The 19,660-nt window shown below is 36.4% G+C and overlaps 1 protein-coding gene across 1 annotated transcript in view; it reads left to right on the plus strand.

Moving 5' to 3' along the window:
* STK26 (serine/threonine kinase 26) overlaps window positions 1-19,660 on the plus strand; it is a 76,443-nt gene that overhangs the window by 40,763 nt on the left and 16,020 nt on the right. The window contains exon 3 of the mRNA XM_066356985.1: window positions 9,982-10,212. Within this exon, the coding sequence (XP_066213082.1) occupies window positions 9,982-10,212 (231 nt within the window). The remainder of the gene's footprint in view (window positions 1-9,981; window positions 10,213-19,660) is intronic.

Here is a 19,660-nt window from a genome sequence, read left to right on the forward strand (position 1 = left end):
GAGCAGAAATAAATGAAATAGAGAACAGAAAAATTATAGAAAAAAATTAAAAGAACAAGGAGCTGGTTCTTTGAAAAGATCAACAAAATTGACAAACCCTTGGCAAGTCTTACCAAGGAAAAAAGAGAAAGAACTCATATAAACAAAATCCAAAATGAAAGAGGAGAAATCACCATGGACACCATAGATATACAAAAATTATTGTAGAATACTATGAAAAACTTTATGCCACTAAATTCAACAACCTAGAAGAAATGGATAAATTCTTAGAACAATACAACCTTCCTAGACCGAGTCAAGAAGAAGCAGAAAGCCTAAACACACCTATTAGTAGAGAAGAAATAGAAAAAACCATTAAAAACCTCCCCAAAAATAAAAGTCCAGGCCCTGACGGCTATACCAGCGAATTTTATCAAACATTCAAAGAAGACTTGGTTCCTATTCTACTGAAAGTCTTCCAAAAAATTGACCAAGAAGCAATACTTCCAAACACATTTTATGAGGCCAACATAACCCTCATACCAAAACCAGGCAAGGATGGCACAAAAAAAGAAAACTACAGACCAATATCTCTAATGAATACAGATGCTAAAATACTAAACAAAATACTGGCAAATCGAATACAACTACATATTAAAAAAATAATACATCATGATCAAGTGGGATTCATCCCAGAATCTCAAGGATGGTTCAACATACGTAAAACGGTTAATATAATACACCATACCAACAAAACAAAGAACAAAAACCACATGATCTTATCAATAGACGCAGAAAAGGCTTTCGATAAAATACAACACAATTTTATGTTTAAGACTCTCAACAAAATGGGTATAGAAGGAAAATATGTCAATATGATAAACCATCAGCTAACATCATATTAAATGGCACTAAACTGAAGGCTTTCCCCCTTAAAGCAGGAATAAGACAGGGATGTCCACTCTCTCCACTCTTATTTAATGTAGTACTAGAGGTTCTAGCCAGAGCAATCAGACAAGACAAAGAAATAAAAGGCATCTATATCGGAAAAGAAGAAGTAAAGGTATCACTTTTTGCAGATGATATGATCCTATACATCGAAAACCCCAAAGAATCCACACAAAGACTACTAGAAACAATAAGCCAATACAGTAAGGTCACAGGATACAAAATTAACATACAGATGTCAATAGCTTTTGTATATGCCAACAATGAAACAATTGAGAATGAACTCAAAAGAATAATCCCCTTCACGATTGCAACAAAAAATGTAAAATACTTAGGAATAAACATAACAAAGAATGTAAAGTACTTATATAATGAAAACTGTAAACCATTGTTAAGGGAAATTGAAAAAGATATAATGAGATGAAAGAATATACCTTGTTCTTGGTTAGGAAGTATAAATATAATCAAGATGGCCATATTACCCAAAGCAATATACAAATTTAATGGAATTCCCATCAAAATTTCAATGACATTTTTTAAAGAAATAGAGCAAAATATCATCAGATTTATATGGAACTATAAAACCCCTGAATAGCCAAAGCAATCCTAAAGAAAAAGAATGAAGCTGGGGGCATTACAATACCTGACTTCAAACTATATTATAGGGCCACGACAATCAAAATAGCATGGTATTGGCAGAAAAATAGACACTCACACCAATGGAACAGAATAGAAAGTTCAGAAATAAAACCACATATATATATAGTCAAATAATTTTTGATATAGGGGCCAACAACACACAGTGGAGAAAAGAAAGCCTCTTCAATAAATCCTCCTGGGAAAACTGGAAAGCCACATGCAAAAGAATGAAACTGGACTACATTTTGTCCCCTTGTACTAAAACTAACTCAAAATGGATCAAAGATCTAAAGATAAGACCTGAAACAATTAAGTACATAGAAGAAGACATAGGTACTCAAGTCATGGACCTGGATTTTAAAGAGGATTTTATGAATTTAACTCCAAAGGCAAGAGAAGTGAAGGCAAAAATTAATGAAGGGGACTACATCAGACTAAGAAGTTTTTGCTCAGCAAGAGAAACTGATAACAAAATAAACAGAAAGCCAACTAAATGGAAAATGATATTTTCAAACAACGGCTCAGATAAGGGCCTAATATCCAAAATATACAAAAAACTCATAAAACTCAACAACAAACAAACAAACAATCCAATAAAAAAATGGGAAGAGGACATGAACAGACACTTGTCCCGGGAAGAAATACAAATGGCCAACAGATATATGAAAAGATGCTCATTTTCTTTAGTTATTAGAGAAATGCAAGTCAAAATGGCAATGAGATACCACCTCACACCTGTTAGATTAGCTATTATTAACAAGACAGGTAATAGCAAATGTTGGAGAGGTTGTGGAGAAAAAGGAACCCTCATACACTGTTGGTGGAAATGTAAAGTAGTACAGCCATTATGGGAGAAAGTATGGTGGTTCCTCAAAAAACTGAAAATAGAACTACCTTATGACCCAGCAATCCCTCTACTGGGTATATACCCCAAAACTCAGAAACCTTGATACGTAAAGACACATGCATCCCCATGTTCATTGCAGCATTGTTCACAGTGGCCAGGACATGGAAACAACCAAAAAGCCCATCAATAGTGACTGGATAAAGAAGATGTGGCACATATACACTATGGAATACTACTCAGCCATAAGAAATCATGACATCGGATCAAATACAGCAAAATGGTGGGATCTTGATAACATTATACGAAGTGAAATAAGTAAATCAGAAAAATCCAGGAACTGAATTATTCCATAGGTAGGTGGGACATAAAACTGAAACTAAGAGGCATTGATAAGAGTGTGGTGGTTACGGAGAGAGGGGGGAAAGGGAGAGGGAAAGGGGGAGGGGGAGGGGCACAATGAAATGTAGATAGAAGGTGACAGAGGACAATCTGACTTTGGGTGATGGGTATGCAACATAATTGAACAAGATAACCTGGAGTTGTTATCTTTGAATATATGTATCCTGATTTATTGATGTCGTCCCATTAAAAAAATAAAATTATTTTTCAAAAAAACCTTGAACAATTAATAACATCTCTAGGTTACAGATATTTGCTACATGCCTGTTCACCTTAAAGAGTTTGCAATTCTTTCAATTCCAAGACTGACTTTTCTCTTCATTACCTTTTTCTACTACTACCATTATTTTTACCATAAGTGACGTTAAATTTCATAGCTTCCATTTGATATTAATTTAGGACACAGAATTCATACAATAAATACTTCTGGCTGATGGTGGTTGTAAGGAGTTAGATCAAATGACCTATACATTCCCTTTCATCTCTACAAGCGTGTGACTGTTACAATTCTATACAGAGAGAACTTAATTGTGCTTGGATTATTTACAATACTTTAAAAAAATACTATCCTGCAATCTTGAATGCAAACAGTGCTAAAGATTATATGGTTATTGATTAAATCTTTATTTTTCTTCTGGCAGTATCTTGATTAGGAAGCACTCAATAAGCTTATAAGGCAATATTCTTAAGGCAATTGAAAATCTTAACATAGGCAATCATAATGGAACTAAACTGAATTTGAGGCTCATGGAATTACCAGAGAATGACTTTTATTTAGATGCATTCTACTTGTTAGATGACAAGTAATAGTGTAGTCATGGTAGTAATCCAGAAAAGCATTTTATTTTTAGCTGGGGAGAACTAATCTGAGCAATTTAAATACAAGGTAGCTAACTGACTATATAGCTCAATTTTTTAGTATTTGTTAGGCTGAAGATTTTAGTTACTCTCTCAGATTGTCAGGGTATTCTAAGTTCAGTACAGGTCATTCCTGGTATTAACTCTTGAAAATATGAAGGGGGTAAGAGGTCTTCCTTTCTAAAATTTGATAGCATTAGCACATTTTTGGTTCATTATTTCCTGTATACCCCTCTTCATCTGTGAGTCACTGTGTGACCTGTATACATAATCATTTTTTGTAAAAGTGCTAATCCTCTGAGAAATCTACCTTTCTTCCCTAAATCTATTAAGTTTTCATTACACCCTTCAAATCAGACTAGAAGTCTGACTTAGCTTCCTCAGATTCAAAGAAATTAGATTTGTTACATTTAGTTCTTTCCAGCCTTTGGGTCTCTGTGTCTCCATTCTGGAACCCCAGGGCAAAATCTAACTCTGTCTACAGTTTTCTTGTTTCTCTTTATCACCTATTCTTAATGCCCCCAATGGTTTCAGGATAGGCTACCTCTAAGTATGGCACCTTGGAATATTGGATATTTTAAATCTAGGGTGTTTAAGAAAAATGATAGAAGCAGGAAGGTTACTTTGCCACACCACACTCCTTCCATTCCCCACTCTTCTTCCCTGAAACACGTTTTAGACCCTCTTGTGAGAGGTTCTCTTCTTATATTGGGAGGAAAAAAGCATCCAGATCTCCAAAGACAGGGGATACCAAGAAGAATCTGAACAAACTGGCCTTACCATGTTTTCCCCAGTTTATGACAGTTAACTCACATCTTTCCACAACTTTCCAGTCTTCATCAAAATGAACATAAAAACACATAGGTTTAACCATTTCTTTGAGTCTTTATTTCCTTATAGAGGCTCTAGTGTCATATAAAACTTATATTGAATAAATGTATATGCTTTTCTTCTGTTCATAGGCCTTTGTCAGTTTAATTTTTAGACTCAACCAGGGAGCCAAAAAGGGTCAAGAAAATCTTTCTTCTCTCCTACACCATTCTCCACAATTTGTACCTGTTTTCTACTAGTTAATTAGAACTAGGTTTTTACTCTTTGTTAATGTTGACTATTAACTCAAAACTGTCATCAGTTAAATCTGAACCTGTTTTACACTCTATTATTATATAGACTTTATTTGGTAAAAAAAAAAGTTTAAAATACATATACGAAGTGTGTGGGACACATTGTATACGTTTTTGTAAATATATTTTCTAGCCTTTTTTTAAAAAAAGATTTTATTTATTTTAGAGAAGAGAGAGAGAGAGAGAGAGAGAAAGTGGGGGAGGAGCAGGAAACATGAACCCCCATATGTGCCTTGACCAGGCAAACCCAGGGTTTTGAACTGGTGACCTCAGTGTTCCAGGTTGTCTCTTTATCCACTGTGCCAGCACAGGCCAGCCTTATTTGAGAGTAGGTACCAATTTTAGAGATGTATCCTTAGAAGAAGTATTGAAGACCTAATTTTCAAAACATAGGTATGTATTTATAAATACCAAGATGTTCTTGGTTTTATTTTAATTTAAAAGTTGTCCTCCTAGCTTGCCAAGTTTGAAGAGAACCACAGGCTTGCTGCCTGGGAAAAATAGTGGTAATGAATTCCATATAATCAAGGATATAAATTCAAGATCCGTCTGTTCAATAGTTTGCAAATGCTGATCTTAAAACTGGTGCCAAAATGACTACACAGAAAATAGTTTGGAGTAATTTCTTTAAAAATAAATACTAATTTATGGACCCAATCTCAGAGATTCTGAATCAGTAGTTTTGGAATGATGCCTAGGTATCTGCATTTTCAAAGTTGTACTGGTGATTATGTGAAGCCAAGACTGGAGAGCACTTAGAGAATCTTGAAGAGTTCTTCCAGCCCTTTGATTCTGTGATTTAAGTATGCAAGAAGTCTTCTTTCATCTGCTCCTGACTTTACACAGGAGACAAGCAAAATTTAATCTTAATGTTTTTCCCTTTTGGACTTCCTGATAGTATTTCCATACTAAAAAGTTACTGCATTGTTATTGTTCTAATAATAATGGTATCTCTGCTTAAGACTTAAAGAAGAGCTGAAGAGTCCAAATTTAAGTAAAAGAAAGGGAAAGACAGCCAAGGAATAATGTAAATGGTCAGAGGTGGATCTATGAGGTTTTTATTTTCACAGACCCATCTTTATGGGGTATGGATAAATCATGTACCATTCATGGTATATAATTATGAAATTAATTACCTGTTCCTCCTATTTGCTGCTGTAGAACTTAGAGCTCCTTCTTGGGCTACAGCTTTGAGAAGGTAATACAAATACAGATATAGTAATAAACTGCAATTTTGCAGTAGCAGTACAAGATTTGGAAATTTTAATATTCTTAAACATTTGATTTGGGTAGAGAGGGAGCTGACTTGGTTTTATCAGAGTCTCTGAAGGAGAGCAATATGAATGGGTTTGGGCAAATCATCTTCTTTGTACAGGTGGTTTTTAAGTTGTATTACTTGAAATATTTTCCACTTATCACCTGACTTTTGCCTTTGCATCAAAAAGAAAAAGGAAATCTGTCATAATATTAAGAGGCAGGATACTTTGGTGTAAGAAGTTAGTGAAATGTTGAAGGGGTGTTAGAAGTTAGGTATTATCTATCCAAAATTCAGGAATTGGAAAATAGGGCAGGAATTTCTATCTTCAGATAATTAGGCAGGTAAGGTTATAGTAGTGGAAACTTGTTTTTATGATTCCCTCCATTCTGGAAGTTAGGATTTTGTTATGAGAACTTTTAGTCACCCAATAAAAGAGTTGGAAGTAAACATAGTGTAAATGATAGATTTTTCTTTCATCAACTTTTTTTTTGTTTTTGTTTTTTTTTAGTGAGAAGAAGGGAGGCAGAGACATACTCCTACATGGGCCTGACCGGATCCTAGGGGACGATGCTCTGCCCATCTGGAGCCCTTGTTCTGTTGCAACCAGAGCCATTTTTTTTAGTGCCTGAAGTGGAGGCCATGGAGCCATCCTCAGTGCCCAGGGCCAACTTGTTCAATCCAGCCTTGGCTGCAGGAGGGAAGGAGAAGAGAGAGAGAGGGAGAAATAGACGAAGAGAGAAACAGGGCAGAGTGGAGAAGCAAATGGTTGCTTCTCCTGTGTGCCCTGGCCTGGAATTGAACCTGGGACATCCACATGCCAGGCCGATGCTCTACTACTGAGCAAACTGGCCAGGGCCTCAACTTGGTATTTCTTGATTTAAAATTTTAAACTATATTGATGAGTTAGAATTCACTTCAGAGCTCCTTTAAAATACAAAATGGGACTTGATTTTCAAATCTTTGTTTTACATACTTTCAGGAGCCCATTTGCTATAGAAAGCAAGAAGGGCTATGTTCTCCCTGAAGTGGATTGTTTCAGTCAAATCCTTTTAAAACATGAATTAGGAAAATTGCAATATAATCTTTTTTGCTTACAACAAACACATTTTGTTATCAAGTTAATGAATATGCTTTCTAGTTGAGAGTATATCAGAAAGTACCTACTATGTATTTTTTAATCATGCCATATTTACAACTTTTAGATTTGTTTTATAATCAAAATGGTGGAAAGATTTATTCTTTTTATTTTTACAAATCCACCAAATTTAGGAAGTTATAGAGAGAGGAACATGTCACTAAGCTGTTTGTTGAGGTATCTTTTTATTTTGTTTTGTTCTGTTCTGTTTTGTTTTGTTTTGCCACAAGGTACTAGAAAGATAAGAGCCATCACCAAAAGTAGGAAGAAAAGTAGCTATGGTTTAGCTACTATGTAATGGTAATCACAATGAAGTACAATGTCTGCTAAGAAAGAGAATACCAAGGACATCAATGATGATGGTACTCAACTTTTGGAGAACATATAACAAAATGTTAACATTAAGAAGACATTTCCAACCTACTGAAAGTTTAAACTATTTTTAAAAGCTTATATGGGAAGCCCAAGATGTATTCGTTTCCTGTAGGTACTCCAGATGCGTCGGAATAAGGAGCTTGCAATATCAAAGACACTACATACTACATAGAAAATACAGCTTTTAAAAAAGGAAAAAAAAAGGTCTAACCAGGGAAAATGGGAAAGCTTAAAAACAAAGCAAGTCATGTGCAAACTGTATTTAAGCAGGATGAAAAAAGAAAAGTTGGTGAAAAAATTTTAAGGCAATCATATTTTCAAGTTACTCAAAATTAAGCAGTTTACGGGAACACTAGTGAATCTATCTGGTGATGATGGTGCAAAGAACTTGATGAGAGAAAAATAAACTTTAATGAGCATGTTGTATAATAAAAGAAGTTATAAGGGAACATGCTAACTGTATATAATTGTCCTATGAAATTGAAGACTAGGTAAAATTGTAAATGATCAGATGATCTAGGTCCAAATGACAAGTTAAATATAGGTACCTCACCAGAACTAGATAGCATTCTCCTATATTCTGAAGGAACTCAAAGTAAAGTTGTAGGTTTAGAGCAATAAAGCACTTAAATATAAATTAACTGGAAAGCCCAGCGGTCATACAAAATGACCGCTGTTCTAGATAGTATAAATTGTAATTAAAATGATTTGTGCAAAGGTGTCTGCTAATTCAAACTGAATTACCCAGGGCAAGCGGCGAGGACGCCCCTTTGCTTACTGCCCCATGAGGTTTCCCCCTTCTATTTGCTTAATTGCTTAAAGTAGAGTGCAATGAAGGAAACCACTGGCGGTACATTTCTTAAGAGCCACTGCTAGCTCAATAAATAAAGGTGATTTAAATAATAAAATGTTAATTCACATGTCAAAGATCTCTTTGTACACAACATTTCTTGTGTAGATCTTTCCATCATTTTTAAGCTCACCTTGCAGAGGACCATCAATTATTTTTAATTTTACGTCTGTTCTTTCACGAACTCTTGGACAGGCAACATAAAGTTGACCGTGTCCAAATGCAGGCTCAAGTAAAAAAATGCCAACACGCTTAAGTGTTTGGCCCTGAGACTTATTGATGGTCATAGCAAAGGCAAGTTTTACAGGAAATTGTCTACGTCTCAATTGAAATGGCAACCCTGTTAGAAATGGAGCCAAATCAATTCTTGGAATGACATGTATTTCACCTTTAGAGGAGCCAAAGACTTAACTATTATGACATTATTTTTCAATTGGAGAACCTCTAGTCTTGTACCATTGCAAAGACCCCTTCTGGTGTTAAGATTTCTTAACAGCATACTAATTGCTCCAATCTTTAACCTCAATTTGTGAGGTGGCATGCCAGAAGGCGAGACTATTTGAATGCCGTGGCAACTTCACCCCATTGGCTAGTACAGTTACGCAAGCAACCAATAAGCTATCGGCGACAAACAGACACTTAAGCCGCATATAATAAAAATTATGTACCATTTGGAAAGCTTTAGAGATCTTCTGTTTCTACTTGATTAGAAATATAATATATATTCAGCAAAATGAACTTAAGTAAGATTATAAAGGTTGTCCTGTGGTAATAAAAATTTAGTGAAAACTTGTATATGATAGATAAAGGATAATTCTAAATCAGGAAAGGAGAGTGACTATATCTAAGTCATGCCTATACAGTTAACCTACAATGTATACTGGACTACAAATTTTATGTCGACTTCCTTTGGATTTCCACTGTAAGATTAGTTGTGAAAGTTATTTCCATTTCCTCATGAATACTAACAATTTTGTTAAGGGCATAGAATCTTATTTCAGCCATTGATGAGAACATTGCATGTAGTAATATCTCAAGTAAAGAAAAAATGTATAGTCCTAGATTTTTGAGTCTTTTGTGTTCTGTGTTGATTGCATGGAGGTCTAGAACTGTATGTGGGGTAACTGCGATGCCCAAGTTGGAAAGATAAATGGAGAGTAAAAAGGTGACATGTTGCTGGTGTAATGTGAGAACTTTTAATGATTCACCTACCTATAGCTCAGATTAGGACTCTCACTATTGCTACCATAGCATTAATGTGCAGTCTCTAAGCAGCTGCTTTATTCTAAAATGTGTCTGGCCTTTTGGCAGGCATCAGAGACATTTTCTCTATAATACTGTTTGTGGTAGCAGGATCAGCTAAGCCCAGGAAATGTGTGTGATCCAATAGAATATGGACTGGCTGACCATTTGGTATTACTTTTGTTCTAATGAAGCACATGTGAAGACTCAAGGGATTTTGTATGCTTAAAAAGTGTGATAAAATCCTATGTGGTTTATTTTCGTTCACTTAAAAAAATGATGCAATACATGTGTATTTTTTTTCTTTCTTTCTCTCCCTCCTCTTAGAATAACATAGCTGATCCAGAAGAACTGTTCACAAAATTAGAACGCATTGGGAAAGGCTCTTTTGGAGAAGTTTTTAAAGGAATTGATAACCGTACCCAGCAAGTGGTTGCTATTAAAATTATAGACCTTGAGGAAGCCGAAGATGAAATTGAAGACATTCAGCAGGAAATAACTGTTTTGAGTCAGTGTGACAGCTCATATGTAACAAAATACTATGGATCATATTTAAAGGTAATGTAGGTGCTGTATTTCATGTCATAATGTATTTTCATTATAAATTTTTCTTCTTTTTTAAAAATTCTATTTTTTGGAAGGCAATGTCTTAAATTAGAATTTGGCGGTCTTTAGCCTCCAGGCAGAATCCACCTCCATTGAGAGTGCCAAATAGACCATAGATTTAGCAGCTGTATCCTCAGTGTATCCTAGTGCTCAGCTGCACCATTTTTTCCATACCTGAACTTTTGGATTGATAGAGGAGCAGAAATGAAGCTGGTGCTTGAGAAACACAGCCTTAGTTAAGAAGAAATTTCCCCCTGTGCTTTCATACATTATTCTCAGTGGTCTCGTCTGTCTCAACCTCAGAATTAATAGAATATGTAAGTAACTCACTTATTCAATTGAGGTATGGTTGAGAGATGTGTCATTTACATATCTCTCTCTCCCTTCAGGTTGTGAGCTCCTTGATGGCAGAGTGTTTAGCTCAACCAGTCTTAGTTTTAATATGACTTAGCACAAGGCATGGCACATCTTAAGCACATGATAAATATTTGTTTAAATGGAATGAAATAGAATAATATCTGTTCCCTCCTCCTCCAAAAAACAGTTGGATTTTCAGTTTCCAGGATCATGGAATTAGCAGACACCTAAATTTCTAGCAGATGGGGGATGTTACTATATAACAGAAAACTTTGATTAGCAAATCCAAGATTTCATGGGTTCCAAAGTTAGAAGTTCAGTCGTGTCTACTGAATGTGAAGCATAAATAATTAGAAAAATCTAACTTAGGTTAGAGTTTAAATTATAATAACATTGTTTTTTCTAAGGTTGATATCTTTCAAAGGAAAGCACTATTAAATCTTTGCTTTTCAGTGTTTGCAAGGGGGGAATGTTTTTCTGTTGTTGTTTGATATTTTTCTTCATCTCTGGGCCAAAAAGGGATCAGGATTTGGCAGTCTTTAACCTCCAGGCAGAATCTACCTCCATATAGAACATCTCAAGCTGTTGATCTGCATAAAAATTAATCTATCTTTTTATTTTCTGCTAACCAAATAAACCCTAAGATAATCTATCTGTATTAGTTAATACTGATACAGAAATTCATCATCAATTTCCTGCCTTTTTACAAGGTTTGATTTATTGTCATTGTAAATGAATTATATATAAATGTGGAAAGAATGCATAGAATGAATCATTAAACAGCCAAACAGTCACTATTTGTCTTACACTTTGCTAGGTGCTAGATAAAATGTGAACAATTTAATCATGCCATTAAGGAGCTCACTGTTCCATATTGTACTAAAACGGTGCAGATTTTGTGATTAAATATGTACAAGGTAAAATAGAGCACAAATTAACAAGTAGTCACTTTTATCCTCTTTGGGTGGTGGTGTGAAGGCTTCAAGAAAAAGTTTCCAAGAAAAGGTGCTTCTGATGACAATTTCTGTTTGATTTACTTCTTAGTGTGAGCCATTATTTCATTTTACTATTTACATACTTATTCGATTATGTGTAACATGCATACAGTTATATTCTTTTCTAGAAATCTTATTTAGCAATCAGATTCTTTTTTAGTAATCCTATGGTCACTCACTCTTAGTAGTTTGTAATAATTCCCATAGCAGACTTGGTTGTAGGCAGCCCCAATAATTTGTTGTTTTTGTATATGTATGTGTGTATGTGTGTGTGTGTGTGTGTGTGTGTGTGTGTGTGAGAGAGAGAGAGAGAGAGAGAGAGTATGTGTGTGTGTGTGTGTGTGTTTCCTCGTTCTGGTTTACATTTTTCTGAATTAAACCTGGTCATTTCAGACCCACTCTAGAATAGACATGAACCTTCCTATTTTTAGTTGTCTCTAACAGATAAGCTATATTTGGTAAGTAACTTTAAAAATTAAATAAGCCCTATTTAACATGGGCTACTCTATATTATATTGAAAATGGGTACTGAAATGGTATTGATTGTTTTATTGGTTGCCTACAGCCTTTGTTTATTTATATTCAGTACTCTCGTGGAAAATAAATTGCAGCCCTCTTTGTATTATATATTCCTAAGATTTCAATCTTTTAAAAATTTCCCCTCACTGTATATATGTACCAGTCACAGAATAAATACTTATTTTTTAAATAAGTAAAACTGATAGTTTTTTTCTAGATCTTAACTATATAGCATGTTCTTCCTCTAGTCAGTGATATATAACCATTATCTAAGATGCCTTCTTAATAGATTAAACTGAATTATTTTTATTTCCTTTATTCATCATTAATTAAAGTCCATGATGTAAAAGACTACTTTGAGAAACAATTTCACTTCATGATAGAATCGTAGAAATTCACAGCTGCATATATTTGTATCCTGAATATACTTACTTACAGTAAATAAATATGTGTGTATTAGCTAGATTATGATTTTATAACATTTTAATATCATTTATTTAAATTCTTAAATTGACCAACTTGTTTAACCATGGAGTGCTTGTAATTAAAGTGTACAATTTGGATCATATTTATAGTGCATTCCCAGGAAGTACTTTTTCTAGTAGAGAAAAATGTTACTGTTATTATCATCAGTAAACATCTCTGGGTTCCAGAAAAACATTGTGTGGCTACATGGGCTTGTGCTTAACATCATATCAAATATAACAGGGTTCTGTTTAATGAAGTCAATGCGATTCAAGGCTACACCCTTTAAGTGCCATCAGGTAACTGCATTATCAATTAAATTACGTCCTTATTGTGACCCATCCTCCCATTTCAGATGACATGGGGAATTTTGTGAATCAATTTAATGGAGTGAAGTAGGATATGGGGTTTTCTTGGGTTGTCCTTATGCAGAATATCATACGTAACCAAGCCCTCACTGTATGCTAAAAGAAAAGTCATTGCATTTGAGAGAAAATTATACGCTCTTTGGAACTGTATGCAGTTGTAATGATTTCCTTGAGACATAAAAAATATACTAGATGTTTATTTTGACTGAGATTACTGTATAACTTCATTTTTAAAAACAAGAGTAAAAACTAGACAAACACATCAGTATGACCACAGTGTTTTCCTTTAATTTTAGTTCACTGAAGATTTTCTTGAGGAACAAAGTTAGCCTTTATAAAGTATACTAAAATAAGCAAAACCTTCCTTTCTGATATCATAATACTGGAAGAATCTTTTATAATCTTTAAATATTTTTTTCTAGTTCAATGTAAATATTAAAATGAAGCTTTCTCAGGCATTGAATAAAATTTAAATCATGTCTTTATTTGTTGTTGAAAAATACCTTTAGATCTCTGCTTATGTTAAGGAAATATGCCCCACTCTACATATTACAACCACAAATATGTATTAAAAACAAAACAAAACAGAAAATTGAATGATTTAAGTACAATATTACAGAATAGAGTCTGTACAATTTTGTGGCTTTCTCATTTTTCCTGAGATATTTTTATGTGCATACTGTGCATACTTAAAGCATTTGGTAAATATTTCTGGAATATTCTTTAATTTAGAGATAATTGAAGTGTTTTAATGTTCCTTTCTTTTTATTGCATTTATTGGGGTGACACTGCTTAACAAAATTATAGAAGTTTCAGGTGCACAATTCTACAACACATCTCTGTACACTGTACTGTGTGTTCACTACCCCAAGTCAAGTCTCTTTCCATTACAATTTATCTCCTTATACCCTCTTCCACCTCCTCCATGGCCTCTTCCCCAACAATCACCATACTGTTGTCTGTGTGCATGAGTTTTTTCTTATATAACATGAAGGAAACTGAAGTAGGAAAACTCTCCTTACGATGTTTTTTCCCCCTTCAAAATAAGAATAGCTTTAAACTTCATATAATACACCTCTAAGAAGCCTCATGTTAGATTCAATTCAGCAGACATTTATTTATATGTATTCCCCTCATTCTGCATATGTTCCCTGTTCTGTCTCTGGTCCAGCTTCTCCTCTTAGCCCCAGATAGAGATATATAACTTGCCTCATATTCTGCACTTATATGTACAATAACCCTAAAACTAGGGAGCAACATTTGAACTAAGTCTTGAATATGATTTTGATGGGGGTTGAGATGTGAAGGTGAGTTATAAACAAGGATTCTAGACTGAAAGAAAAACAATTCAGAGGTAATAAAGTATCTGCCAAGATGATCTCTATTGTCACTTTCAGTTCTATAAAAGTATACATTCTATTTTTTATTGTAGTAAAATATACATAATCAAATTTGCCATTTTTACCATTTTAAGTGTACAGTTATTTGGTATTAAGTGCATTCAGATTGTTGTACAAGTATCACCACAGTCTATCTCCATAACTTTTTAATCTTCCTCAACTGAAACTATATATTACATAGTAACTGCTCATTCTCTCCTCATCACAGCCCTTGGTAACCACCATTCTACTTTCTGTATGAATTTCACAACCTAGGTTTCCTATATAAGTGGAATCATACGTCATTTGTCCTTTGGTGATGGACTCATTTTACTTATATATGCTTGTTTATGTGGTCAACATCATGATTGACTATTGGATTTATATACCAATTTACTGCATTCAATGTGTACTTGATATAGAATGATTTCTTAAATACATTAATTAGTATATTAAATCGATTACCTATGAACAAATTAATTCCAAGTTCCACAGCAACATTTTTCTCCTTTTTGTTCAAATGTCTGCTTTAGCAGTAAACAATGAGGTTCAAAGGTCTCATGGTGTGACAGAGTTGATATACTGCAGGCACCAGTAATTAATACTAGGCTACAACCCCTCCTCAGTAAATTGTACAATTTTGGTACAGAAAGTCACTTCCTAACCCCTAGGTAATTAACTATGTTGATGCAGGACTTTAAAATTATTCCTTCAACCCATTGTTAAAATGTGTGGATTAATTTATAAGTGGAGAACTGAAGTTTTTCTTTCAGGGACTTCTGATGCCAAAATGTGCTAAATGTGTATAGTTATGGTGTCCAATCACTTGGCTTTTCTGGAATTGTAGACCAGTATGTAGATATCATCTTAGCTTTTTTTAAATTATTTAAAGGCAAACCAAACATACTTATTTGTGTTCCCCAACACAAATATCTTTTATCAGAAATCAAAGATAGACATTTTAGTCCCTCCAAAAGAATACAAACATAGGATCAACATTATTTTTTGTTTTGTTTTCCTTGTGATTGGTGTTTTCATTGACACCTAATGTGGCCATGGAACCTGTCAAAAGAGCCTCCCTGCCTTAAGCTTTCTTGAGGAGGAAAGAACCCCACCAGTTTCCAGTTTATGCCTATGTACATTAGGCTTTACTTCAGCACTCATGCCTGCACATCAGTCTTCTGAATGTGGAGACCTATGGCCATCCTCCAGTGGGGCTTGTCTCTGGGAGTGAAGATCAGAAGGAAGCATACAGAAAAGCTGTTGGACAGTTCTGATTCTCTGCCTATCTCAGAAGAGTACTAGTTTTACTGAAAAAAAAAAAAAACTTGCTTACTAAAAGGAAGCCATTTTTTCAGATCTAGAAATTGCTTAGTCATAATTTAATCATATTTTTTGCTGTCTATGAATACTATTTGGTGAAGAAAAGACAGTTGGTAAGGATCTGTTTTAAATTGGTACCAAACACACACACACATTGTTTTTAACTTGGAAAACAAGTGCTTTTAATCACACAGAATTTCAAAAACAGATAAGAATGTTTTATAAGATCCTTTTATTTTTTCTTTTAAATTTCAGGAGAATGGAAAGATTCTGAATTTATAAGGTAAAAATATAGTGCTTATTAGAAACAAAACTTGTGCAAATGAAAAAAATTACTCAGGCTATATGGCATTATGAAAAACACTTTTTCTCTTGAAAAGAGTATAAATACACATCAGGTTCATAATAAGTCTGAGGTTCAGAGTACCTAATTTCTATATATTAACCCTTTGAGTAGTGAGTTTTTTTCAAGCTCAAAGTGAGATTTTTTTCAAAAAAAAAATGGAATTCCAGTTAGTTTTTTTTTTCTTTTATTTTCTTTAGTATTTTGTTGGGTTTTTTTTTTCTTTTTTGTGTTCTATTTTATTTTTTTATTTTTAATAATTTTAATTTATTATGTTTACATGGATTTAAGTGTCCCACTTAATGTAACGCCCTCACCCCTCACCTCTGTGTCCCTTTTTATACCCCCTCTACCCCCCCACCTCCTTCCCCCAACTTCCTCCCCCCAACTTCTTCCCCCGAACTTCCTCCCCCCTTCCATCTAGGATTTGCTGTCCTGTTATCTATATCTCTGTTTTATGTATATATAGTTTCACTAATCCCTGTACCTTCACTGAACCCATCCCCTCATCCCCCTCCCCTCTGACAGCTGTTCCTCTGCTCCCTGTGACCCCACCTCTGCCTCTATTCCGTTCCTCAATCTTGATCATATTACACACTGTGCAGTGTCCATCTTGTTGGGCGTATTTATTTTCCACAGTGTCTGATGCCTCCAAGACTCCACATTTCAGTATATTGCTTGTGTAAGTAGTTGAGTCTAGGGTTGGTGTTGTCTGCCACCCACTACCAGTAGTGTTGTCTCTACTTGTTCTTGGGTTGATGTCAGCTGTTGTTTGTAACCCGCTGTGAGTTTCAGTCTGCAGCTACTATACTCTTGCTGTTTGTGTCTGCGTTTTTTGTGTGTGGATACTGTGATCTTTTGTATAAAGATCAGTTTCCTCCTACTTAGAGATGACAATAGCGCCATGGAAGCCCCAAGCTCTGTAAGATTTTTCTCTACTTCTTTTTTTGGGGTATTTTTCGAAAGTTAGAAGCGTGGCGGCAGTCAGACAGACTCCCACATGTGCCCGACTGGGATCTAGCCAGCATGCCTTCCAGGTGCAATTCTCTGCCCATCTGAGGTGTTGCTCTGTTGTGGCTGGAGCATTCCAGAGCCTGAGGCAGAGGCCATGGAGCCATCCTCAGTGCCTGGGCCAACTCTTCTCCAATGGAGCCTTGACTGCAAGAGGGGAAGAGAGAGATAGAGAGGAAGGAGAAGAGGAAGGGTGAAGAAGCAGGTGGGCGCTTCTCCTGTGTGTCCTGGCCAGAAATCAAACTCAGGACTTCCCCATGCCAGTCCAACTCTCTACCACTGAGCCAACTGGCCAGGGCCAGATTTGTCTCCACTTTGCAGCTTCTCCTCCTTCTCTTTCAGCTGCCTGGTCTTCCCACAGAGTCTTCTGTAGTAAGACTGTAGTGTGGGCTCAGATTGATCTCACCCAACAAACCCCTCTACAGATTGCACGCTTGGTGGGTTAGCGCAGATGAGGTTGTGAAAACAAAGTTTGTGAGAGCCCCTACTTCAGGGTTCTCTTGGTCAGGAGCTCAGTACAGGGAATGTGACCCCTACTCCAGAGCTTGATCGCTCAGCCACTGCTGGAAATTCAAATTTTATTTCTCCGCAACAAAGTGAGCTGTAGGTTTAGACTGAGTCTAGCCAACCGGCTACTCAGCTGTTGAGACCCTGGTCTCAGGGAGAAAGAATGAGAGAGTCCTCTCCTGGGGCTGACTGTGCCCCTCCCAAAGGTGGCTAAGCCCCTAGATCAGATCCAACAATAGGCTCACAGGGACCCACACTTTAAATGTCCATGCTCCAAGCCTCTCTACCTTCCCCTGTGGAATCTAGCCTAGAATAACAGAATATCCAGCACCCTGGCCGGCTGTTTGAGAAGCTCTACCGTATACAATGCACATGAGCTACTGTGCTGGTGCTGATCACAGAGAGTGGAACTCACCTCAGTTAGGCCAAGTGTGAGGTGCTTTTCCTTAGGATACCACTCTAATAAGAGTTGTTAGGTCCTGAACATATGCTTTCCACAGCTGGCCCTTGCATGTGCCAGCCCTGGGCCTCCCTGCCAGGAGCCCAGCACAGACCATTGAGTGACACTGTCTGTGACTGGCCCTCAGCAACCTTCTTGAAGCTACAAGCAATTAAGGGTTTGTGGCTGACTCTGCTAGGCCCAAGTGTACATGGAAATACCTAACTGCATGCCTATGTTGACTTTTACCCACTCTGTTCCTGGGGGAAAGTCCACTCAAATGGCCAAGGTTCCCTGAGTCCCGACTCTTCCAGTGTGTCTGCTGGCTGCTTGTTAGGCTCAGCTGCTGAAAAATCCTCTGCTAGAGTCTAGAGCCTGGGGTAATTCAGGGATTAGGAAGGGTGGTGGGTTCGGCTTGGCCTCTTGGCCCCAGGAGTCAGTCTGACCAGACTTTTTTCACAGACTTTAGTAGGGTGTGGCCCCAGGAGTCCGGTGGGTATGGCCTCTGAGTCTCAGAGGTGTGGACTGCCCACTCTCTGGACAGACTCAACTGAGTCTCCTGTGAGGTGGAAGCATCAGTCATAGACTCAGGAGAGTGTAGTGGGGTGCTCCAGTCTCAACATCAGAAAATTGAGTCACTGACAAGCCTCCTGCTTCCTGGCCTCTCAGAACGACCTATCACCATGTCTAGTATATGAGAGACTCCCATGGGCATTGCAGCTGCTTTTCCCCAGGCTGATGCCACTCAGCCAGGAAAGATGGTGACTGCAGAACTGGAGAATGACTCAGCACAGGGGTTCCAGTTTCCATCCCTCACAGTGTCTCTCCCTGGGCCTCCAACTTTACACTCCACTCATGCAACTCCAGTCCTCTCAACTCTCCCCTGCTTGAGCGTTGGGTAAGTGGCTGTGAACGAGGTTTTCTGCATGGGCCTTTAAAACAGAATCTGTGTCCGAGAAGTGTGTCTATTTCTCACAGATAGAAACCCAGCTCCTTCCACAGCTAAATGCTGTATGGGCACCTCTTCTAGGCTCTGGGGCTCTAGACTGGGGCTCTGGTCTTGGGGCTGAGGAACCACACCTCTCAGGGCAACCCACCCGCTGTGAGAGTCCCTTTGGGCCACTGCTTGCTTCTAGGAGTGGGGCAGCCCTTTCCGCATCTTCGCCCTTCTTACCAGTTTGTGTGGCTTCCTCGGTGATCCTTGGTTATAGATCCTCTTAGTTTAGTCTAGTGGTTCTCAAACTTTTTGACGTCGGGGCACATTTAAAATCCTACAAATAATTGTAGGTGCACTATGTACAAATTTCTGAGAAATATGTTATAATAATTAACTCAAATATTAAAGAAAAAAAATAAAGTCCAAGTGTGATTTCTGGTAATTAAACAAAATAAATACCACAAAATTAAATTTATTCTGACATTAAAAAAATTTTTTATGTCACAATTTTGAGTTATGCTTTCTAGAATTCGTAAAAAAGAGGGGTTCAAAAATAAAAAATAATGACAAAGTTAACTTTTTATATACATAGATACATTCTTAGTAAGATTTTGTAAATTTGGCAGGTCCTGGCATGAATGTGTTATGTTTTTTTATTCTTGTGTTTATGAGAAACATGAGTCTGATGTGTCCTAGTGATTTCTTCAATGTTTGGGCATATATTTGAAAGGCAGACTCTCATTTCTTCATCAATACA

This window comes from Saccopteryx leptura, chromosome X, assembly GCF_036850995.1.
Source record: "Saccopteryx leptura isolate mSacLep1 chromosome X, mSacLep1_pri_phased_curated, whole genome shotgun sequence".
In the NCBI taxonomy this organism is placed as follows: domain Eukaryota; kingdom Metazoa; phylum Chordata; class Mammalia; order Chiroptera; family Emballonuridae; genus Saccopteryx; species Saccopteryx leptura.